The following is a 25,591-nucleotide window of genomic DNA, read 5'->3' as shown; positions in this document are numbered from 1 at the left end:
TATGATTCTACTGACCAACTCTATCACACAGTGAAGTTTATTAAGATCAGATGTTTGTCTTACTTCTATCTTAGAGACATTCAAGAATTAATGTAAACAATTTCTCATTTCAACATCTTCAAACTGCACTGTAAAAATATAAGAAAGGCGTCCGACTGAAGTTAAAGGGGGAAAAATACATAAATGATACTGTTTACATGTTTAAACTGACAATTTCCAACATTTTCACATAAATAAATAAATAAACACCCTTCAGAGTACTTTCTACTATCTCTACTTCTCTATATTGAAGTTTTTATGGATATTTTGGGCTTTGGTGACTCAAAAAAATATAATTTCCACTTACACAAGTACAAAATAAATATATATATATAATTATATATATGACTTCCTGCCTCTCAGAGGATGAACCTTTAGATCTTAATAACTCCAGGACTGTTCTTTAATGATCTCACTGTTTGTCTCCAGGTCACTCTGCTCTTCAACGACACTCGTGTTTATCCTCCGGTCACGTTGGGCAGCGAGGTGCGACATCACCAACTGACCTCTCTGACCCCAGGACGGCTTTATAAGATTGTGGTGTCGACGTTCAGCGGTCCGTACCAGAGACCTCAGTTCATTGAGGGACGGACAGGTAGGACCACCGATTATTCTTCCTCTATCAGGTTTAACACTTTGACTCTGCAAAAAGTCCAGTTGTGGTGACTCCAGATTCCCCTCCCACCTGGTTTCTGTCCTCTCCAGTTCCCAGTGCGGTAGGAAACCTCCACCTGGCTCCTCGGCCGAGCCTGATGGACTCTGTGGGGGGGCTGGTGGTCTCCTGGACGCCTGGAGACGGAGACCTGGACATGTACATCGTCTCGCTGTCCTCTACGGTACGTCAGGCTGCACCATTCAGTATTTATTCAATATTCAATATCGTCAAGTCAGTTTATTTATAGAGATTACATGTGAAGAAACGTGGACCAAAGTGCTTTACAGAAACGATTAAAATACAATTATATAACTAGATGGTAAGGTAAACAAACAACAACATTTATAAAACACTTTTTAAAAAGATAAATGATTTCAAAGATGTTCGAGGAATCAGTGACGGACGTATTAATAGATGATATATTCTGTTGTCACTTCCTGTCTCTAGGACGGCGTCGCGGTCGAGACTCGTCTTGTCCCCAAACACGTCTCCTCCCTGGACTTCCCGGATCTGACCCCAGGCCACGCCTACACCATCACTGTCCAATCACTGAGTGGGAAGCTGACCAATAGCAACAAAGCCACCGGCAGGACGGGTGAGAGACTGCTCGATCGGTTGGATTGATTTAAATATAGAGATTCATGTTTGAGGAGAACGAATATTGATTATTATTGATTGTCGTGTGTTTCCAGCCCCGGCCAGAGTCACCGCCCTGCAGGCGGATAACGACCACACCACCCACAGCCTGACCGTCACCTGGGAGAGGCCGGTGGGCGTGTACGATGGATACAGCCTGCAGCTGTTGGACGAGGCTGGCGTCATTCTGGCCAATCAGTCGGTCGCTGTGGAGAGTCGCAGCGAGCGGCTGGGCGGCCTGACGTCTGGGAAGTGGTACCGCATCCGCGTGGTGACACTGAGCGGCGGCGTCCCGTCGCTGGAGGCCACAGCAGAGGGACAAACACGTGAGTCAACACGTTATATCAGGGATTTTGGGGGGAATCTTGCTCAAAGACACTTGGACATGTAGACAGGAAGAGCCTTACGACTCTGTGTCCGTCTTTACTGTAACTAAAGAAAAGGTCTCGCTGGAACTCTGCTGTTGTATTTCTTGCGTTTATCATGACAATAAAGGAAGTGATGTTATGGTTTGTGCTCCTCAGTTTATGGAAGTTTATGGCCCAGTTCTGTCGTCCCTGAGCAGTAAAACCTCACAGACTTTAATCACCAAAGGGTTGTAAAGAAGTGCCCGAACAATAAGATGTGGTGGCCAGAAACAGATGTTAGGATTGATTAAGTCGATGATTAGTGTTGCTTATAAATCTAAATCTTGTTTATTTATGAGAGGATGAACTTTATGTACATTTAAAAGTTACATAGTTTTGCTTTAAAGACCTTTGTGTGTTACATTATTTTTCGGTTCCAGTGCTTCTGTTGACCTTCAGCTGAACTTGCGGTTTATCGTAAAAACTTTAATGAAGTTTGGTGGAAAGTTAGGACGGAGTTTGTTTGGATTGTGCAACCATCGCTGGCTCTTAACTGATCTTTCCAGGATTCTTTTATTTCAAACAAACCTCTGTGTCTCTCTCAGGTCCGGCTGCTGTCAGCAATCTGACAGTCACTGCGTCCAACTGCTCCTCTCTCTCCTTCTCTTGGCGTCCCTCGGACGGACACGTCGACATCTACGACCTGTCGCTCTACAGCGTTGCGGAGGCGACGGCCAATCACAGACAGGGCGCCGCAGGAAGCAGGAAGGATCATCAGCAGGTGGGTGGAGCTTTGACGATCCATGTGACACTGATTTAACCAAATAAAAGCTGCTTTAAGGCAGATTCTGTACATCAAACATAAATATTTGACTTTTTTTTCAGTTTTTCAGACGGTTCTTGTATCGTTGCTTCATCTTTAACTACAGCTGCAGTTTGTGTTAGTGTGATATTGTAACGTGTGTTTGTTTTAGGCTGCTGGTGAGTTAGTGGACCTGCAGAAGGTCGGTCCAGCTGCAGACAGCTGTGTGTTCTCCGGCCTGCGAGCAGGAAGTCTGTACAGACTGCAGGTGGTGAGCTGGAGCCGAGGCATGAACAGCGACTCCTCCGTACTCGCCAGAACCGGTCAGTCTACGTATTATTATTAATTATTGATATATTCATCTTCTCTTTCTTCATCTTCTTCTCTCACAAATCCTCATTCTTGTTTATCTTCTTTCTTTTCAACATCTCATTTATGATCCTGATTGTTTTCTTTCTCGTTCACTTTTTGTTCTCTTCTTCTTCCGTCTTTGATTTCATACATTTCTCATCTTCTTTTTCCTCTTTGTTTTTCTCAACATCATCATTTCTTTTTTTTGCTCTCCTCTTCCTCTTTTATTCCTCATTTTATTTTAATCTTAATCTGATCTTCTCTTTTGCTCTTCTTCACCATCTTCTGTATTAATGTCTTTTTGTATTTTTACCCTTTAAATAGTTTCTTAGCTCATCATGATCATGTTTTTTTTTCATCTTTCCGTCCCTCCCTCTGCTCTGCAGTCCCGTCTCCCATCTCGTCGCTGCAGGTTCAGAGTTCAGGACGGACGGACAGACTGACGGTCAGCTGGCAGCACGGAGAGGGAAGCTGGAGCCGCTACGAGGTAAACAAACAGAGTCACGCTGGTTTTAGACTAAACATAATCCTACAAATACATTTACAATGAAAATACTCGTAGTCCCAATATACATCTTCTAACTTGTTGACCTCATCCTCTCTGATATTTCCTTTTTGGCTCCTGACTGTTGTTTTAAGACACACTTGAGAAATTGTGAACCCGTCCTTTAACAGTGCTGCTGTTGTCTGGAAAAGGCATTTAAACTTTTTGTTCATGCCGTCTGAATCTGCTCCAAACCTTCCGGCCGCAACAGACAAACTACAGCAGGACATGAAACAATATTATAGGAAACCACCTGGAAAGAGGGAGAGGTGGTTGAACATGACAGAAAAATTTTATAATACAAATAAACCTCACCAGCCTCGGTGTTTACGTTCACAGGGAAAAAAAAAGTTTGAATGACGTTTTCTTTCTTCTGTTTTTGTGTCCTTCGTGCTAAATCTTGTACATTTCCTTGCGTGTGTGTGATTTAAGGTGGTATTGTACGACGTCTCTGGAGCCACTCTCGGGACTCAGACGCTGGGGGCGGAGCACAGGAGTCACATGTTCCCCGGGCTGACCCCTGGTAGGCTGTACCGCGCTGAGGTCATCACACACAGCGGGGAGCTGACCAGTAACATCTCAGCATTTGGACGCACCAGTAAGAAAACAGATAAACGCAGAGTGACTTTTGTTATAATTAAAGATACTTTTGTTTTTATATTAATAGATAATTTTTTTTCCCCCCTTATAGCACCAGAGCCACCCACTCACCTGTCCGTCAAACAAGGCCCGACCAATGACACGATAGAGCTGTCGTGGTCTGGTCCCGCCTCCGGAGACTACGACAACTTCAGCCTGCAGTGGACTCCTCCAGACCGCCTGTCAATCACACAGACTCACCTGACCAGACGCGTCGTGGGCGGGATGTTTCCAGGGCGACAGTACAACTTCACCGTGACGACCGTCAGCGGGGCCGGGGGCGGGCCCACAGTCAGGAGTCAGCCAATCCAGAGGAGCGTCAGGACAAGTAGGTGGAGCTGAGATGTTGTCACTCAGTTTATATTAGAAAATCTTTTTTTTTATGTCAATAACAACAAAAGAAACAAAAACACTGTTGCCAGGCAGCATTACATCTACGTATGAAGCATGACTGGAGGAAATGTGAAGCACGAAACAAAAAGAAAAGGATGAAATTAAATCAAACAACTGCAATGTTGATTATTCCAACAAATATATATTATGCATTAATATCATTATGATATAATATAAATCATTAGAAAGGTCTTTCTGTCTATCTCATGGATCTCTTTGATGATTTCAAGCTTCTTAAAATCAATCAAACTTTATTTATATACAGTTGCACCTTTCATACGAGCTGAATTTAATTCAAAGGGTTTTACAGGTGATTGACAAGACGGTTAATATGGATCAGCAGACTAATGCTCACCAAGATACAAGTTATAGGTGACTTATACATAAAATAGATAAAAAATAAAACAAATAAAACTCTTTTAAACTAAAGCTTTAAAATTACTGATTAAGACAAGAAAAATTACAAAATTTACATTTATATTTTCAGCTTTTTCCCCCCATAAAAAGTCTCCTGGAGCATATCTAGTTATACTTACATGCAACATTGTGTCGTTTCTGAACAGCCTAACTTGTCCTGAAATTAAAAAAAAAAAAAAAGAAAGAAAGCAGCCTGATGACTGGTATAGTGTTTCTGTCATAATCCTACAAACGTAGGAAGTTAAAAACGACTGTTAAACACACTGTAGAGCTAAAACAGGAAAGAGACAAACATGAACTGTTGACACAAAGTTGGAAGAACATATGATGTGTTTTTCCCTTCTGACCACTAGATGGCAACGTAACAAAGGTCCTGAATGTGAAAGGAGAACACACACGTCTGTCTGTCTGTCTGTCTCTCCGGCTCTGAATCCATTTTTAATCACATTCTGTGTGTGTTTGTGTGTCTGACTGACCGCAGGGATCAAAACCGATCGCCAAAAAGGAATTAAAACTCAAAGGCTTCAACACACACATAAATATGTATAAACTGACCCAGTTTCTCTCCGTTGCCTCCTGGTTTCTGTCAGCTGAGGTCAACTGAAGAGGTGACGCAGTGTTTACCAGAAATAGATGGTGACACGCTCTCAGAGGAGAAAAGATATTTTGGTGAATTCTCTCTAACTTGTTGTTGTTGTGCAGCAAGAACTTTGGTAGCAGTTTGATTTTTGTGTGCAAGATTTCTAAAATGTTCTCCAAAGAGAAGAAGATTACACAGGAAGTACAGTCGCTTAAACAATCAAAATAATAACTATTTAAAGTATTAGGCTGCTGATTTTCTCTAATCTTCTTATTGTCACTCACCTGTACAAACCAACGATGAACTGACTCACTAGATGCTCACTAGAACGCTAAATGTGGATTCATCCGCCGCTGAAAATAGTCCCCGAGACAAACGCACTATTTCCTCCTGTTTTAGTGAATTATTGAGCCTTTTTAAAACATAAAACTATATATTTGTGAGCTGTTAAAGATTCATGTCTTCAGTAAAGTTTATTGAGAGACGAACTAACACGTTGTTGACAGTAAGAACAATACAGAACGTCGTATGTTGTTTGTTCCTTTAGTCAGACGAATCAGCAGTTTCATTACTTTTGATTAAAATGTAATAAGTTACTAAAGGACAGAACTCGTCCTGCACAGCCAGTATTTTCAGTCAGGTGCTGGTCGGTCGCAGGAACATATCAGGTGAAAATCAACACTGTAATGACTTTACTGTGACTTTATTAAGAGCCAACAAGGTGTTTCGCCTGTAGCTTCTTCAGGTTCGCTCAGTACAGCTGCTGAGTGCTCACAGCTGTGATAAACACATCTGAGTCACATGACTCATTATCACAGTCTTCATTTTCTCAAAAGGCACGAAAATGAAAATATACATGTTACAAAAAACATGACATAATCAATAAATTACTATTTTAACTTTTATTTTGAAAGATTATAGGTTAAATGTACCGAACACACTGAGCTCAGGGCAATTTTTGGGGGACTTGTGACGGATATAGAGCTGCAACTAATGATTCTTTACATTATCTGATTATTTTCTTGAATAATTGATGAATTGTTTAATCAATGAACTTCTTAAGATATTCAATTTATTGTCACGTATGACACATTTGAGAAGCTGGAACCAAAAATGCTGATTGAAAAAACGACCGAAATGAACAACTGATGATCAAAATAGTCGCTGATTTAACTTTCTTTTAATCACTGCAGCTGTAGACGGCTACAAAAAGTATCCAGACTGCGTCGGTTGGGATTAGGTTAAATCCATGAAGAGGTGATGGTTGTTTTTATATAAATAAGTACAGATTTATCAGTCTGCCACAAGCCAGAAAATGAAAAATGTTTCTCCTCCAGCGTCTTGTTTGTGTCCTCTCTCTCTCTCTCACACTCATTCATCTTCCCTTAAAGAGACGGCGCGTTTATCATCTGATCAGGACAAAATAAAACAGGGACGTTACCTTTAACAGCGGCGGACTCATCACTCACAGACGCGTAGTGTCACACTGTGTGTTTGTGTGAGTCCAGCTTCATGTGAAAATAGAAATGTAATAAAACTGTGACTCAGCAAAACTAGTTCACTGTCAGCCGAGCGGAAAATAAGAAAACACACACTCAACTTTTGTTGCTGTAACTCCTTTCTTTTCTTTTCTTTTGTCTTTCCTTTATCTCCTCTTCCTCGTCCTCCCCTTTCTTTATCTCCTGACGTTCTCTCCTCTTCGGTCACCTCCTTTTCTTTTCTTTTCTTTTCTTTCCTCTTCTCTCATCCTGTCCTCTCCTTTCCATTCTCCTTCCTTTTGTCTTCTCCTTCACTCTCCTTTCATGTCCTTCTCTCTCCTTTTCTACTTACCTTTCCTTCCCCTCTCCTCATCAATCTCCTTCCTCACTTTCTCCTCTTCTCTTTTACTTTCTTTCTCTTCTCCTTTCATGTCCTTCTACCCTATCGTCCTCTTTCCTTTCTTCCTCTCCTACTTATCTCCTTGTTTCCTCTCCTCCTCTCGTTTCCTCTCCTCCTCTCCTTGTTTCCTCTCCTTGTTCCCTCTCCTCCTCCCCTCCTCTCCTTGTTCCCTCTCCTCCTCCCCTCCTCTCCTTGTTTCCTCTCCTCCTCCAGGTCCATCTCCTCTGAAGTCCATCCACTGCTTCCCTGTCTCGTCCTCCTCCCTCTCATGCTCCTGGTCGCCTCCTCTCTCCGACTTCGACTCCTACGAGGTCGAGTGTCGCCGCCATGACGACGGGGAGCTGACCTCGGCACTGCAGCTGGCGGGGGGTGTCACCGCGGTAACGCTGGACCACTTGGAGGCGTACCGGAAATACTCGGTGACAGTCAGAGTGTCATCGGCTGGACACATGAGCCCACCTGCAACACACACCACTGTCACCATGATAGACCGTGAGTGCACACACGCACGCACACACACACACACACACACTCCCCTCAGGTGCTGTAGTTGAGTCGGTTGTTTAAATAAAAAGTCTCTTTAAATAGGGCTGCTCACCAGGGACAGAGACAGAGGGAACAACAGGATGAAGTTTGTGTGTAAACTCTTAAAGATCCTTCCAGCTTAGTATTAATGTATCAGTCTAAGTGGAAGAATTTCTGCAAAACAATTACTTTTACTTCAGTAAATGTTCAAATGATCCAATATTTCAGCAAAAATCAAAGATTAGAGAAAAAGTCCAAAAACTGAAAACAGATTTGTGTATCAGAACTTTGTTTTTTCTTCTTTCCTCTCCCATTAATCATCTCACCACCCCTCAGATTTATCTGCTGACCCTTTGGAGGGGCCCGACCCCTAGGTTGGGAACCACTGGACTAAACTAGCTAACTGTATATAAAGTAGTGTAAACTAGCTCCACCTCCAGCAGCTACAACAGTAACATGCTGCTCTAACACTGATGCTTCACTATTAATAATCTAATGATGTCATATATAATAATATATCAGTCAGAGGGACCAAACCACTACTTTTACTACAATACTTTAACTACATCAAGCTCATAATACTTATGTACTTTTACTGCAATACTTTAACTACATCAAGCTCCTAATACTTATGTACTTCTACTGTAGTGAAGGATCTGAATACATTTTTCCACCACTGATGTTTACTAAAGTATAAATCATGTTATAAGTAGGTCAGGTTTGAACTTCTGGTACGAGACAGAGAGAATGAATAAAAGGAACTTTTTAAGTGTGTATTCACAGTGGCAAAAAAAGGAGATGTCACTTGATTCTTATTTTTCACTCTTTGCCCTTTTTTCAAAAAGTCACTGTGACCCAAAATCACAGTCTGAAAACTTTTTTCCCTTCTGATTTACAGTCTTTTTTATTTCTTCTCTTTGTTCGACTCTCGTTCCCTCTCCCTCTTTCTCTCTCTTTGCTGCATTATAAATCATCCTGACACAATTGGACTGGAAACAGAAACAGTAAACCCCCCCCCTAAAAGTTTTTTTTTAAGAAATGTATTTGTGACATTTCCCAAGATAAGAGAGAGACAAGGAGATGATGGAAAAGTGGAGAAAACACAGAGTGAGTTGAGAGAAAAAAAAAAAGATTAAAAAATGAAGAAAAGTTTGCCTGATAAATATGATTCATCATCTCATAATTTAAAAATATATTTAAATCATAATTTATATTATTATATGGAGTAATTCAATAATTAAACTTAGTTTCTCATAATTATGAACTTCTTATTTGTAAATTACAGAAAATAAGTCAGAACTGTGACTGAAGTTCTTGGGTAAGAAAATTTGATAGTAAATTATAAGATATTAAGTCAAAATTAAGTCTTACGAAGTTATTATCTCATAGTTTTGACTTAAGTCTATCTTTTGACATACTAAGCAAAAAATTATGATGGTTCTGTAACTTATGAAATAGCAGTAAGACTTTATAAATTTAAGATAATACAATCGTAACTATGAGATAGGAAGCTGAAATTTTGACCTTTCTCATTTTTGTTATACATATTTCATCTATTTTTTCGTAGAAATTAACCTCCATACTTACAAACAAAACAAAAAAACTTACCTGTATTCAATATTTTGTCAAAAAGCAGAACAAAGAAAGCTCCTCGAGACAAATATCAGAAATTAGAGCAAATTAATTTACAGTCGAACAAGCAACAAAAATAAGTTTAAAAAGGGACAAACAAAAGAACATAAAAGTACATAAATTTCTATACACATAGAGTACATTTTAAGCTGTTTTATTATTTGATTGACAGTCTGTGTAACCAACCCATGTCCTCCCAGGTCCACCGGTCCCGCCCCCCAGTGTGCGTGTCAGCGAGAGGTCATCCAAGGTCACTTCATCCTCCATCTTGTTCCGCTTCAACTGCTCCTGGTTCAGCGACGCAAACGGAGCCGTCCGATACTTTGCCGTCATCGTGGCCGAGTCTGACAGTACATACACACGTTTTAAATCACTTTAAATAACTTTGATATACTCAGGAAGTTCCAAACGTTTGCTAAATACACTTCTAAAATCACAAATGAGTTCAGAGAAACAGATTTAAGCCAGAGAACAAAGTCTAGACTTTCATCGTTAAGTGTTGCCGTTTTCACGTCGTCCTCTGACATGTTCGTGTCTCTTCTGACAGCCAATGAGCTCCTGCAGCCGGAGCAGCGCCACCCTCTGCCCTCCTACCGCGACTACATCAACAACTCCTCCGTCAGAGCCTATCAAACCGCCTACTTCTCCAGCCGCTGCCCGCAGGACAGCGAGACCTCCGGCGGACAGGTAACACAGGAAGCGACAGTAACTCAAGGAAACATTTAGGTTTTTGTTCAGAATTTTGAAAATACAAATGGTTTTCACTTTTTGTTTGGAGGATTAAGTAGATATAAATTTACTTTTTTCTTTATATATATTAATTAGCAGTCTAAAATAATTACCAGTCATGACAAAAGCTTGTAGTCATGTGATCATTAGTGGAACCAATAAGGGAAGTCGAGTAACGCTTTAGTATACAAGAACATTTTTTCTTGTATACAAACATTTTTTTTCCACCTGTAGCACATTGTCTTCCTAAAAATTGTAATTGTGCATTTTTTTTTGTGCACTATACATAGCACTCAAATGTAAATGTGCTCTAGATACCGTTACATGACTCGTGGTTTGTTATTGCGATTATAAGCTGATATTCAAAAACAAAAACATCTCAAGGATGACAAACAGGAAGGACATTATAGAAAATAAAACAAACTTATTACATCATAATTGTAGAAACAATTTTGATAAAAAAAAGTTAGTTTGTTTAATATATTTAATTTGTTTATTTCTATTTATACAAATTGTCTGATAACAGCAGTGCTAATAAAACTAAAACAATTATGAACGCATCAACAGACGAGAGCAGTAATGACTAAATCTACCACAATCAACACAACAAGTACGACAAAGTGATTAAATATCAGAAACTACAATAATAATATTGATAATATAAATATAACATTAACGACATAATTAATGCTGAACACTGATGTGGGAAAAATTCCTACAAATGAACAAGTAAATCAACTTTTAACTAATTTGCAAAAAAATGATTCAATGAAGAAATTGATGAGCTGATTAACCAGCAACTATTTTGATAATCAATTTATTGTTTTGATTCTTTTTGTTTTTAATAGAATAAATGTCAACATGTGAATGTTTTCTGGTTTGTTTATATGACAGTAAATTCTGGGTTGAGGACTGTTGGTTGGCCAAAACAAGACGCTGCAGGTTGCATCGTCGGTTTTGGGATACAGATCATTTTCTGACATTTTATAGACAAAACGACTAATTGATTAATTGAGAGAACAATCAACAGATTAATCGATAATGAAAATAATTGTTAGTTGCAGCTCTACTTCATACAGAACAAAATAAAAGAAGAAAAACTGAGAGAAACTATGACATGAGTTTTATTTGTACATGTTTGTGTTGACTTTGTGTGTCAATTCAATCAATCAATGAATTGATCAGGTGGTGGAGGTCAACCTGGGGGCAGGAGGAGACCGGCTGGGCGGGGCTTGTGATCGTCACCATGACGACGACCTCTACCTGAGTGACAGCTACGGCGGCTTCTGTGACGGACCGCTGAAACCCAAAACCTCCTACAGGTAAACACACACATATGCAGCCTGACGGAGCGCCTTCGAGCAAGGCAGCAAATCCCTTCATTTAGAATTACTAATGACGTGTGTGTGTGTGTGTGTGTAGGCTGAGTGTACGAGCTTTCACCAGACTGTTTGATGAAAACCACAAAGAGTTTCCTCAGCCACTCTTCACTGACACGCACCTGTCGACACCACTCAGGACGCACGCAGGTGAGCACCTCTCACACACTCTCTCACACACACACACACACACACACACACACACACACACACTTCCTGTACCGACCTGTTTATTGATGTGTGTGTCGTTCTGCGTCAGAGCCTCTAGGTGGCGTCGTGGAGGGTTTGAGCGCCGGGATGTTCCTCATCGGTATGATGGTGGCCGTCGTCTCGCTGCTGGTTTACAGACAGCGGCTACGCAAAGTGTAAGTACACAAAAACACACACGTATGCACTGCTGTACTTCTGAGGACCCTCAGTCTCTAGACCTTATTCTAACCTTAACCCCGGAACCAGGTCTTAAAGGAACAGTTTGATATTTGGAAGTCTTTGTCTGTGTCCGAAGTTAAAAAGTAGAGCTACAAACACCTCTAATTAACACTCCAGTCATTTAGTTCATATAAGTCTCTGTTCATTTAGAGTATTGAGTTAATTAGGCCCATTAAAAGATTCATTGGCTTAGAATCACAGAGGGTGATTTTCATTCGGCTAATTTATGCTTCCTCCCGTCCTCGCTCCTCCATCCTCCGGCTCTGACCGGGAAATCATTCTCCCTCCGACATCAGTGAGGATCTTTCAATCCTTAAAATGCACCTCGGAGGAGACGAGGAGCCTACAGCCACAGGTGTATCCTCTGCTGACGTTTTTTACTGGACGGCAACAACCCCTTTGATCCAGTGTGTTTACTGTCCTGTCAGATCAGCTGACCAATTAATAAACAGTCAGGTTGTTTTTGTAATACAGCAGATCAGGAAAACTACCTGTGGAACAGGAATGACGGCGCCAACAGCAGCTGATCATATTTACAGTATTCATAAAATAAATATTATTGAATCATGAATCATTCATAAAAAACACACTTGTAACTTTAACTTTATTTAGGCTTCTCTTTTCTTCTTTTCCGTTTCAAGAACGTCTCAGCTCCTTCAGGAATATGATGCTGGAGTTTCAGAGGGTTGATAGACGGTTTAATTTGTTTAATACTTTGTGTTTTTTAAGGAAATCTTAAGAAAGGTTTAAAGGAAAACATGTAAAAAAAAAAACACAGATTTGGCTATAATCAATATTTTAATAACAATGTCTGATGTGTCAGTGTGTAATGTGTCGGTTGTGGCTCGTAGTGATGAATCTATCAGTGACTCTGCAGCTCCTCTCGGCTTTACGGAGCTTTATAGTGAGTTTCAGCTCATTGTTTATCTGTCCGGCTGCAACTTTACTGTTCTGGTTCACTCTCAGCGTCTCATAGCGTCGTTTTCAGAGAAAAAGCTGTCAAAAACCGCTGTACACTACCTGCTCAGCACCAAACGGCAAACAGACACAGTTAGCTGTAGACTAGCTGGTGAACATAGTGGAGCATTTAGCAGCTAAAGAGCCAGATATTTCCCTCAGGAGTTAGTAGAGAGTAAAAACAGAGCTAAAAGAGAGTGAATATTGGACTTACATTCACCAGGTGGACAGAAACACGACTCCACATGAATGATAATGTTGCTCCGTAACTGCTGGATGTGGAAATAAGAAGCTGTTTGCTAACATGTTAGCTAAAACTGCTCTATAAGCTGATAATATGACAGAAGTCATGTTTAGAGACTATTCTGCTGAAAACAAGTGGACAAAAAACATCATTTCAAGCAGCTTTAACTAGATTGAAACTACAAAAGATCAAGAATAGAACCCTGAGGAACCCCACAAGTAATTATTGACATCATCAATGTGATGATCATGTTTTAACTCCTGGATGTGGAAATAAGCAACTGTTTGCTAACAAGTTCAACATATCAACTGGAAAGCTGATGATATGTCAGAGTTCTTACCATCAGTTAATGCAGGTTTATGTTGAACATACGACCTGTTATATGAGTCATGAACAGTTTGACTTTCTCCATAAGGGGAAAACTAACACTAAATGTTGTTGTTGTAAGATGCTGTCTGCAGTTTGTTATGTGTATATATTGTCTTATTTATATATATATATATGTGTGTGTGTGTGTGTAGGGCTGTACAGGAGAACCCGGTGGTGAGGATGAGTATGTGGAAAGAGGTGCCGGCTTCAGGGATATATATGGGTGTCAGGAGGTAAGTGTGTGTGTGGCTCTATTTATTTTTCTTCAGTATATGTGAGAGAGAGAGAGAGACAGACACAGAGAGAGATTAGTTTCCAATACCTCCTACGTCCAATATGTGAGTGTGTGAAGTATTAGTTTCCAATAAAGTCTCTCTCTCTCTCTCTGATTACCTCATCATTCACCCGCCACAGTCACAGCAGCTGTTAATTACTCTGAGTGTGTTTGTATGCTCAGCGCAGCTCATTAAGTGTCAGTTTGACAATTAATTTGTGCTTTATTAATAGCAGGAATGGATAATAGTTATCGTTATAACAGGATTGGACATTGATTAAATAAGCTCCTCCGATGTTTGAGAATTATGACAAGTATGTATTTATTAAATATCTGCTCTCAAATTATTGGTGTGACCTACTTCTGGTATCAGTTCAGATTGCTGACTGATGAATATCATGTTTTTCTTCAGATATATTGATTAAATACTTAATTAACACCGACCAATTGACGAATCTTGACTAAAAGTTGTTTTTATGTGCATTTTGTTCAACATTTAGCCAAATTAATACAATATGAATATTTGGCAATCTCTAAAATTGATGATGACAAGAAATTATTGGGTAATTATCAAGGTCAGAACAAAACTCTGTATCACTGCAGTGGTATATACTAAGTTATTAATATTTTTACAGTAATTATTGAGAATAACTGTCACTGTTGTTGTTAATTACTGATAATTAACATAACTTTATATCTTTACCTACTGCTGAACAGATTAACATTCAGTTAATTATTACAGTTTAAGCTGGGCTGTGAAATGTGCCTCTAACTGTATGATAACAGACTCATATTTGCCTGTATATGTACAACAATAATAACTGACTGTCTGTCTTTGTGTTGCAGTAACCGTCGAGTCACCAGGTAAGAGTCTCTTTATTTTGCATCAAGTTTTAACTGACAAGGAAATTTCAAAACTGATAAATAGTCAGAATTATTGGATTGTTTTTTGTAAATCTTGAAATGTGACGGTTAACGTGATATGTCTGTCTGTATCTGTGCAGTCCTATCAAAGCCTGTCACTTTGAGTCCCATCTGAACAAACTTCAGGCCGACTCCAACTACCTGCTGTCAGAGGAGTTTGAGGTAAAAGAGAGACATTTCGACACGTTTTTATATCAGTAGTAAACTGAGAGTGGACTCTAGTGGGACGCTTAAAGGGCCTGATCACAACAGCAGTTTTCAGAGTTGAATATCTGACTGGCAAATGTTTTCTCGGTTTGAATATCATTGTAAATTAATATATTTACATGACCTGAGGCTCTGAGAAATGGAGGTTATTTTTAAATTGTCCAACATTTTATAGACTAAAAGATTAATCAAAATAATAATCCAATAAAGTCCATTAACCCGATGGCATCATGTAATGATGCCCATAGCACACATAGGGTACCATCCAAAATACCAATCCACAGTCCTCCTTCTGTGCAAAAAATGTATTTCAAAGTTGATCTGAAGCTAATATGAAGCTTCAGCGTCCAAATGAGTCAAATCAAGTAGATATCTTTCAACGTTACAGTCTTTTTAGTGCCAAAGTTCCTCTTTTTGTTACTATACTTCCACCTGCAGCTCAACAGGGAAACACTGTCCGAGGAAACACAAAGAGGGAATCTGATGCTAAAAAGACTGTAAATGTGTCAGATATCCACTTGATATGACTAACTCAGACTGCTGAAGCTGAATATAAGCTTCACAGAGACTTTGAAATGACTGTGTGGACACACTGTGGATTTTGGCCTCCATCACTTCCATTGAAAGCACATTTGAAGGATCTTTTAATATCCAGTATGAACAGGAGGAATGATTACAGACACCTGACTGCTGCTTTAAGATACACTTGAAAATTGTGGACTGACCTTCCACATCTAAATCAACTTTAAACTACATTTATTTATCTTTTTTCTTATCTTACCTCACTTGTTGCAACAGTAATAGTTGCAGTGATACGTCAGATCAAATATCTAACCGGGTGATTACTTACCTCGTGTGCTGATGATGGTCACCAAACTTTGAGCGCCACATATCTATTTTATCGTGACACTTTTTAGTGTAACTGGGAGATAATCCCATTAAAAGAGATCAGAATTTTAGTTTACGACGTGATGCGTGGACACAAATTTTCCAGTAAAACCCTGATGCAGTCTCTTCTAAAGTTGTGGAGAAAAAGATGTGACAGTTTTTTTACAGAATGTGCATTCATTTCACAAGAAAATACTGTGTCTGTGCAGGATCTGAAGGACGTGGGCCGCAACCAGACGATGGACGTCGCCCGACTGCCAGAGAACCGAGGAAAGAACCGCTACAACAACATCCTGCCATGTTAGTACTGATGCATCACCGTGTGTGTTGTTTGATTAAATGGCTTTAATTTTCTCCCCTGCAGCAACAAATTACATACAAGAAAGAAAAAGAATATAAAAATCAGCTTAAATGGAGTCAAATTGAGTCCCTCAATGAAATGAAAATAAACAAATGAATTCATTAAGAGCTTTAATTAATGAGACTGCACCTGTTCCCATGGTGACAGTGATGTACCAGTATGAGGCTTGAGACCTCTTCTCCTACTTCCTTCTTTTTCACTTCCGTCCTCCTTTCCTCCGTAAATTATGATCTCATTTAGATTGAAATAGACGATAAAGCAGCGTGTGCTTTAGGGCGTGGCTACCTTGTGATTGACAAGTCACAAGTTGGACCCCGGGGAGCTCGTCCCCAGCGCCACGCTCTCGTCCAAATATGGTCACTTCTCATCACGTCTGGCTCCAAAAAAAACCAAGATGGCGACGGTCAAAACGCCAAACTCGAGGCTTCAAAACGGGAGTCCGCAAACCATCGGGTGACGTCACGATGGCTACGTTATTTTTTTATACAGTCGGTTGAAAATGAGGCAAATAAAATCATATAGTTAAAAAAGTATAAAAGTAAAATAGAGTATAATACTAAACAATAATATAAGGTAAAACAGTCATTAATGTCAGATTCTGCAAGAATCTTAATATTCCCCTCATGAGTTTACAATACCAGGTCAAATAGATTTTCATGATCATTACAGAAAGTGATGACGTTATTTATATTTAAACAGTTGATATCAGTGTGTGTGTGTGTGTGTGTGTGTTATTGTTAGTCAATCGGTATCTCAGTTCATATAAAGTCATTAAGTGTCAGTCATGTGTAACTGAAGCCAATTTTCTATACGAACAGAAAAATGTGATTCATGTAGCTCTATAATTAACTGTCAGAACACGTGCACACACACACACACAATAAAATGAATCATTGTTTTTCACTTTGTAAATGTGAAGAGGTTCAGCTGTGACCCAAAGAAAATACATTTAACATTTCAACAAATATTCTCACTTAGAACAATAAAAGAGAAAAACTGTTAAATGTGATTTAAAAAAAAAAAGCCTTGTGTCATTTTGTTTGTCATGATGCAGGTGTTAGTTTGTAACAAAAGTTTAAATGGTTTCAGTTGCACTCAGATAATAACTGTAAGTGTTTACCTGTGAGGAATCTGCCCTTCATGGTTTAACCACCAAAGGTTCACTGTGGAGCTGAAACGATGAGTTGATTAATAAATTAGGTTATTTATCAATCACAAATGATCTGATTTATATCATTGTAAACTGAATATCTTTGGGTTCTGGACGACTAATTGGACAAACAAAAGCTCCTTGGCGCTCAGCAGCTGTCTGTTTCCGTCCCTCTGGTTCTCCACTCACAACACTCTGCAGAGTCCTGTGATACGCGCAAATTTTTTGCTCAAGTTGAATATTTTCACTTCATGTGAATGATCCATATAACGCAAATTTACATCGACATTCGCGTCGCCGACATAGACTGTATAAAAATATGGACGTAGTCACCGTGACGTCATTCGTTGGTTTTTGAAGCTCAAAGCGAGCCGCTCCGGCCGTCGCCATCTTGGCAGTACGTGACTCTGCCTAACTCCCAGCCAATCAAAAATGGGCAAAGAGGCCGGCCGAATGGCTGAAACAAGCCACCTAGCGGCTGGCGGACCTGTCACTCAAAGCAGCCATGTCCTTCATTATGCATAAGTTTACAGCTTAATAAAATTTAAACGGGTGAGTTATAAAAAAATTCACCTCCCGTCCAGATGTCATGAACGAGGAAATTAGCTACAGAGACCAAAACCGTTTTTTGTACCAGGCTGTAAACATGTTTATTTCTGCTGTAAAGTTGGGCATTTTAACATGGAGGTCTATGGGGATTGACTCGCTTTTTGAGCCTCAAGTGGTCATTCAAGGAACTGCAGTTTTTGGCTTCATTTTACAGCCCCAGAGGTTGCTGCTTGGTCGCTGAGTGTCTTTGCATTGACTTTGTATGTAATGGCACCACAAGAAGAATACACTTTGCATTTGGTGTGAATACACCATAAAAGTTAAACCTTGATTCTTGTTCATTTTTAAAATTTGTTGTTTTTTACTCTTACACAAAGCATTAAAGTTGCTCTAATAAATATTTTTATTTCAACAATGTATCAAATGACAGTAAGTAATGTGAAAGAGGATTCGTGGCTCATATTGTAGAACCCACAAATATATCACAAACTGTGCAGCTTTACAGACGTTTTCAGCCTCCTTTAGCTTCTAGTTTTGGTTCATCAACTAATGGAAAACCCACTGTACACTACCTGCCCTGCAGCAAACAGCTGACAGACACAGTTAGAGACTAGTTGGTTAAGAAAGTACAGCATTTAGCAGCTAAAGAGCCAGATATTTCCCTCAGGAGTTGATGGAGACCAAAAACAGAGCTAAAAGAGAGTGAATATTGGACTTACATTCACCAGGTGGACAGAAACACGACTTCACATGAATGATAATGTTGCTCCATCACTGCTGGATGTGGAAATAAGCAACTGTTTGCTAACATGTTAGCCATAAAAACCTTATAAAGTAATATGAATCAGATGTTGTGGAGTTCTTCTTCCCCCAAAGTGGCTAAAATAGTCTATACAGCTTTAAAAACAACTTTGATGTGAACTATTACATTAAAACCCTATTCATAAAAAAAGACTTCTCACACTTATAATATCTGCTAGGTTTAGAAGATAATTAGATTTTCTGTTTTCTAGATGATTCTACCAGAGTGAAGCTGTCGTACCTGGAGGACGACCCCTGCTCCGACTACATCAACGCCAGCTACATACCTGTATGTACACACGCTCACACACTCACACACACACACACACATATACACACTCAACACACACACATACTCACTCAGACGCCCCTCCTCTGCAGGGTAATAACTACCGGAGGGAGTACATCGCCACCCAGGGCCCGCTGCCCGGCACCAAGGACGACTTCTGGAGGATGGTGTGGGAGCACGGCGTCTACAACATCGTCATGGTGACGCAATGCGTGGAGAAGGGACGGGTAAGTCGTCAGTAATTACATTTTTGATCCTCTTGTTTTTGTTCGTTCAAAAACTGTGCTCAAGAGTAATGAACTAATGATTGTTTTCATTAGCGATTAATCTGCTGATTATGTTCCCAACTAATCTATTAATTTAGTGAATAAATATTTAAATAAAAAAATTAAAAAAAAATGTGAAAAAGCTGAAATCAAATCCTTACATTTGGGAAGCTGGAACCAGAGAATATTTGATATTTTTAATTGAAAAAGTACAGAAATGAGATCATCAAAATACTGTAGTTGTTGATTAATTGTCTGTCGATCAAATACTGGATTAATCAACTGATTGTTGCAGCTCTACTGAGGATACTGATGTCTTAATAGCTGCTTATAAAATGAACTGTCAGGGTCCTCAGAGTTGTAGGCAAGCTGACATTTCCACTGCCACCCTTTGACCAAACTTTTTCACTTTTATATAAGAAATATCACAATTTAATGGAAAGATTCCCACAAAATTTGAGAGTCAGTAGAAAAGCAAGACGGGCAGAGACAGAAGACAACACAGGAGTAAAAAAAAATATTACAATAGAGTAGATTAGATGATTCCAGTGATGATTTGTAGCTACTGATATTATTTTAACCTAAATATTTAGTAAAATATATTTGATGTAATTGCGGAATGTAATTATTCTCCCAGTTTTCGCTACACCTCATCAATACGCACACTGGAGGATAAAGCAGACATTAATCTCTTTGCAGGTTTCACAGATCATGTAAGTTTTGGTTCATGTATGATCTCTCACATGACGAACAAAGACTTTGGAATGTGAGTCTTAAAAGGTAAAACATGAGAGTCAAGTAGGCTGTTATAGAAGTTTAGTGTGAGGAGCTGAGGTGTGCTATAACTGGGCTGTGAATAATATATGTTTCATAATTGTAGGTGAGGTGTGTTGAAGAAGAAACATTAGTTATAATAAGTATTTATAAAAATGTATCTATAGATGAGGGAAAGCGGGAACCACAAGCACATGACAAAATAAAATGCAGACCCCCATGGGACAGGAATATGCTGATTCAGGTGCAGCTCGGTTCCAGCTTTTGAAAGTCAGGATTTGCTGTTTTTCTTTGTCTTTTATAATCATTTTATAAACTTGACATCTTTGGGTTCTGTACCGTCATACACAATCATTTGAAAACTTGGGCTCTGGAAAAACGTGATGGGCGTTTTTCACCATTGTCAAATGTTTTAAAGATCAAATGCTTGATTAATCAAGAATGTAATGAACATAACTATTAGTTGGAGCATTAAAAGCATATGAATGTGGTTTTGGTTTGTGTTTTGCAGGTGAAGTGTGATCAGTACTGGCCTGCAGACAGAGAGCCGCTGTACTACGGTGACCTGGTCATTCAGATGCTGTCAGAGTCCGTCCTGCCGGAGTGGACCATCCGAGAGTTCAAGATCACCTCGGTACTACTGATCTTTAGTTCTTTTTCTCTTGCAAGTTAATTTAGAGTTAAATAATTCAGAGTTTTAATAATACATAATCAATAAACCCTGACAGGAGAGCGGCTGCAGTTACCCTCGTGTGCTGCGTCACTTCCACTACACCGTGTGGCCCGATCACGGAGTCCCAGAGAGCACTCAGTCCCTGATCCAGTTTGTCAGGACGGTCCGGGACTACGTGGACCGATCACCCAGCACCGGAGCCACCGTTGTACACTGCAGGTAGGACAGAGTGTGTTTGTGTGTGTGTGCATAATCCTCTGTGGTATTAAACAAAAACAATTTTTATATTCACATTTAAGAAGCTGGAAACAGGGAATTTGAGCTTTTTTTACTTTAAAAAAATGACTAAATCATTTGTTGATTATCAAAATAGCTGGTAATTAATTTTCTATCAATTAACTATTTGACTATTGTTGCAGCTCTAACCTTTGATTAGTTGGGAGTTTACAAAAAAAACATTAAAACTGTTTGATTTTAATCGGAAACAAGTAGAACTGAAGCACTAAGTCAACTGTTTATTTGATTGACAGAAAATTCATCAGCAACATTTTTCAAGTAAAAATGACAAAAATTTGCTGATTACGTCCTTACAACTGTGGAGATTTCATGTTTTAGTTTGTCGTTGATGATTGGAAATTGAAAATATTCAGGTTTTAAACTGTTGTTCGAACAAACAACCAATTCGAAGACGCCAGCCTGGGCTCTGGAAACTTGTTATGGCTGTTTTTCACTATTTTATTGATCAAACAATAAATCAGTTAATCAACAAAGCATTTGGCAGATTAATATATAATCAAAATAACTGTTAGTTGCAGCTATTCTCTGTACATTCAAGGTGATGTCATCAAATGTCTTATGACCGACCAACAGTCCGAAATCCAAACTTATTCACTTTACAATGATATAACAGCAGCAAATCTTGCTTAATAACTGACTTAAACAATCAAAATTGTTGGTGATTATCTTTAATCAAATGATTATTTCAGCACCATTGGCGTAATTGTATTCCTGTTAAGTTTAACAAGCCCTAACTAAGGATTTGCTGGTATTCTTTCCACCTATAAATGAGATAAACAAAGCCAAACACATCCAAAACTTATTGTAGGACTGTTGTATTATATTGCATTACACTGTACATGTTTCAGAGTTTGTATTTCAGGTATGACGGATCTATAGTTTGAAGTTTTACGGTGTATGTGTTTGTGTCTAGTGCCGGTGTTGGACGTACAGGGACATTTATTGCTTTGGATCGAGTTCTACAGCAGATGGACTCCAAAGGAACCATTGACCTGTACGGCTGTATATTCGACCTCCGCCTGCACCGCCAGCACATGGTCCAGACCGAGGTACACCCCCACATACAGCTGAGGAGTACTCCATCAAGACCCTGTCCAAGTTTTTAATAAAGTCACATTTCAGTTGTATTAAAGACTAAAAAAAACGTTATACAGCCTTTTCAACTGCAGATTACCATTATTACTTTATCAGTGAATGAGGTTACAATTGTCTTTTTTACTAAAAGGTGTTTGTATTTTATGGTCAATTGCTGCCGATGCATTTTGTCCCTGTCAGATTTCAACGGGATATTTATAAACTGGATTAAGCTGAATAAAACATAACACTTAACTTTTTAGATGTAGGGATTTTTTTGTTTTGTTTTTTAAGACATAAAATCTATGAGAATAGTCCACATATAAACACATTAACATTTCTAGCTCTTGCAATTATCAATCATAGTAACGGAGCTCCATATGTTACTATTTTTTCCATTCACCATGTATACACTTAATTCAAAGTTAACTGAACTCTAATCAGCTGTACTAGAACTAAAAGAGTTTTCACACTCAGGATTAGTTAAGATTGATTCAGTTGGTTAAATCTTCTTTCTGGAATCGCCAGTAAATATTGGACCAAACCAGAGCTAAAACACCAATAATTATTGGACCAAACTGGAGCTAAAATGGCAGTAAATATTAGACCATAACAGGGCTAAAATAGCAGCTAATTTTGGACAAAACTAGGATTAAAAAAAAAACAGTGAATACTGGACAAAACTTAAGGTACAACAGGAAATTTTAGACCAAACTAGAGCTAAAACTCCAGTAAAATTTGGACCAAACCGGAGCTAAAACAGCAGTAAATATTGGTCCAAACCAAACTGAGAGTGTATTTATGTATGTAATATAAAACAAAACTTTTTCCTGATGAATTAAACATTGTCAAGCCAATACAGTGATCCATATAAAAATATTTTGATTAAACTTTCCACATCTTTGTGTGTTTTGCAGTGCCAGTATGCCTTCCTGCATCAGTGCGTGCGGGACGTCCTGAGAGCCAGGAAACATCGCAGCGAACAGGAGAATCCTCTGTACCCCATCTATGAAAACTTCAACCCTGAGTACTGCCGCGGTGAGACTCACACAAAAACACCACCTTCATGATATTTATTATAAAGTTAACCCCTACTTTATTTTAAACTTGTGGGGACTATTACGAGAAATCAGTCTCCAAAATATTTGTATTCAGCATTGCAGTGGAGCCTATTATATAATATATTCTATAATATTAACTAGAGCTGCAACTTATGATTATTTTTATTATAGATTAATCATGTTGTCTATAAAATGAAATGTCTGAAAATAGTACAAAATGTCTGTTATAATTTCTTAGAGCTTTTCAAATGTCTTGTTTTGTCTGATTAACTGTCAGAAATGTAAAAGATATTCAGTTTATCAACATATGACAAAGAAGAGTTTCAACCAGCAAATGTTTTATGTTTTTGCTTTAAAAACTAATTAAAATTATTATTCAAGTATCAAAATAGTTGCTGAATAATTTTCTGTCACTTAGTTAATTGACTAATCATTGCAGATCTAATATTACTAATTGAGTAAAGATTTATTTTAATCATGTAAATTCTTTCCATTTAATTAAATGAAATCTAAATTCAGCCGGTTATTAAAATGTAACTTATCAAACAGTGCGAGTGGATGATGGATAAAAAATATTGTGTTACCATATCTGCAACTTTCTAACATTATGACAGTTTCCATACAATCTGTCAAGAAATTGAATGTTTAAATAAGTAATAACTAGATGTGAGTGTTTGAAAACTCAAGGTACTTAATCACAGTCATGCAAAATTGTGTAATTTTCCAATATTACTATAAAAAGTCATTAATTTTCAACATTGCTACTACAGTACAAACAGGTATAAATTGCTATAATCATCCACTATCTGACAATATTCATTTTTAAATTCTGTAAATGGTTTCATTATAAATATAATTTTATAAATAGATAATTATACAGATTAAAATCAACATTAAATAGCAAATATTTGTAGTTTTTTAAATATTTACTATAAATTACACCAAATTTCCACTCTGCCAATCTCACTCTCAGGTTACTCCAAGTATGGATGAAAGAATAGACCTTTAAAAAATTGACCATTTCTACTTTGCCCTTAAACTAATCTGCTTGTTTTTCCTGTTTGTCTCTTTTTAGATTTCATCTACACTGGACGCTAAACATACAGTGACATCCATGGATTCAAGAAGAGAAGACACTTTGCTCTTTTAGCTCAGTAATAACAATAAAAACTATCTGAGTTAACAGAGAAAGCTAGCTACACATCAGACAAAATGTGAAAATCAGTCATGTAAACGTGATCAAAAAAATAAGAAAACATACAAATGATATAATAGGTCACTGGTTACGAAAAGAAAAACTTAAATTACTGCTAAATTTTATTTATTCTCCACTAGTTTTTAACAGTGATCTTGACCTTTGTTAATGGAAATTTGAGAGTAAATGCAGATGTTTTAATTACAATGAAAAAATTTTTAGGATAATAGGGACGTTTTTTTTGTTTTGTTTTTTTTAATAGATGTAGTCTGCAGTTATTTAAAAAAGGTGCAATACAAGACATTCAGCCCCACTAGATGTTGCACCAGAGCATCTGCATCTTAGACCAAAACAAATGTGTGCGTCGTTTACTCAATAAAGTTGGAAAAAAAAGAAAGCGGTCCTTGAACTGACAGAAACTCAGACCAAACTGTCAAACTAGGCAGTGCTGATCAAATGTGGATCGAGATTCTGTTAGTGCATTACCCATTTCTCACCTCAAATGTTTTCCCAAACTTATTTTAGTGAACTGTTTGGCTGTAATATGTTGTAATATGATTAAGTTTGTGACCCGGCTGCCATGTTGAAGACGCAATCAGGGAGGATAGGGAGAACTGAGAGGCTCGGATTACAACACACACAAAGGGAGTGCTGACATCTAGTGGAGCTGAATGTTGTTTATTGCACCTTTTTAATAATTTGCTTTACTTATTGGAGACTTTCTCAAAATCCCCCACTCATGACTCAACTTTTAAAAATGAGTCACTTTGAGATGAATTTGCATTAAGAGTCCAATTTCTTAATCAAAGTAGATCATGATTTTCTTTAATGCTGAAAGGAAACACGGGTTGAACTCAGGTCGTTGGTGTGTTCAGATCTGATGTTAGCTAGCAGTGATAGCATAGCAGCTATCCGTGATGTAACTGACTGATCACAGGGGAGGAAAGAGCCATCTATTTTTTATACCCTCTATTTTAAGTCCTCACTCACTGCTCCATATAAGCTGTTTATTTAAAAAGTTACACATATTGCTGTATGTAAATATTGATGGAATACTCTTTTTTTTTAACATGATAATGAATATATATACTGTATGTCAACTTTTTTCATGCTGTGTATTTAGATATTTGAAATAAAACACTTCTCATGTAGCTGCGAGCAATATAACCTGCTGTATTCAGACTTCAACTTACTGTAAGTACAGCTTTTGAGTCGTTTATTTCTAAAAAAAAAAAACAAAAACAAAAAAAAAAAAACACTAAA

At 38.3% G+C, this 25,591-nt stretch overlaps 1 protein-coding gene across 1 annotated transcript in view; it reads left to right on the top strand.

Moving 5' to 3' along the window:
* Positions 1 to 25,591, top strand: part of ptprb (protein tyrosine phosphatase receptor type b) — a 43,599-nt gene extending 18,008 nt beyond the window's left edge. Inside the window, exons 15-40 of the mRNA XM_067581818.1 lie at positions 469 to 634; positions 745 to 875; positions 1,142 to 1,289; positions 1,387 to 1,656; positions 2,283 to 2,458; positions 2,652 to 2,802; positions 3,217 to 3,317; positions 3,807 to 3,972; positions 4,066 to 4,341; positions 7,495 to 7,773; positions 9,639 to 9,788; positions 9,986 to 10,125; positions 11,353 to 11,489; positions 11,590 to 11,696; positions 11,806 to 11,911; positions 13,698 to 13,778; positions 14,666 to 14,683; positions 14,824 to 14,905; positions 16,048 to 16,138; positions 18,912 to 18,988; positions 19,081 to 19,215; positions 20,540 to 20,662; positions 20,757 to 20,920; positions 21,912 to 22,047; positions 22,990 to 23,110; positions 24,209 to 25,591. Coding sequence (XP_067437919.1) covers positions 469 to 634; positions 745 to 875; positions 1,142 to 1,289; positions 1,387 to 1,656; positions 2,283 to 2,458; positions 2,652 to 2,802; positions 3,217 to 3,317; positions 3,807 to 3,972; positions 4,066 to 4,341; positions 7,495 to 7,773; positions 9,639 to 9,788; positions 9,986 to 10,125; positions 11,353 to 11,489; positions 11,590 to 11,696; positions 11,806 to 11,911; positions 13,698 to 13,778; positions 14,666 to 14,683; positions 14,824 to 14,905; positions 16,048 to 16,138; positions 18,912 to 18,988; positions 19,081 to 19,215; positions 20,540 to 20,662; positions 20,757 to 20,920; positions 21,912 to 22,047; positions 22,990 to 23,110; positions 24,209 to 24,231 — 3,555 coding nt within the window. The 3' untranslated portion in view covers positions 24,232 to 25,591. The remainder of the gene's footprint in view (positions 1 to 468; positions 635 to 744; positions 876 to 1,141; positions 1,290 to 1,386; positions 1,657 to 2,282; positions 2,459 to 2,651; positions 2,803 to 3,216; positions 3,318 to 3,806; positions 3,973 to 4,065; positions 4,342 to 7,494; positions 7,774 to 9,638; positions 9,789 to 9,985; positions 10,126 to 11,352; positions 11,490 to 11,589; positions 11,697 to 11,805; positions 11,912 to 13,697; positions 13,779 to 14,665; positions 14,684 to 14,823; positions 14,906 to 16,047; positions 16,139 to 18,911; positions 18,989 to 19,080; positions 19,216 to 20,539; positions 20,663 to 20,756; positions 20,921 to 21,911; positions 22,048 to 22,989; positions 23,111 to 24,208) is intronic.

This window comes from Thunnus thynnus, chromosome 23, assembly GCF_963924715.1.
Source record: "Thunnus thynnus chromosome 23, fThuThy2.1, whole genome shotgun sequence".
Classification (NCBI taxonomy): Eukaryota; Metazoa; Chordata; class Actinopteri; order Scombriformes; family Scombridae; genus Thunnus; species Thunnus thynnus.
This window is presented reverse-complemented; position numbering and strand designations above follow the sequence as displayed.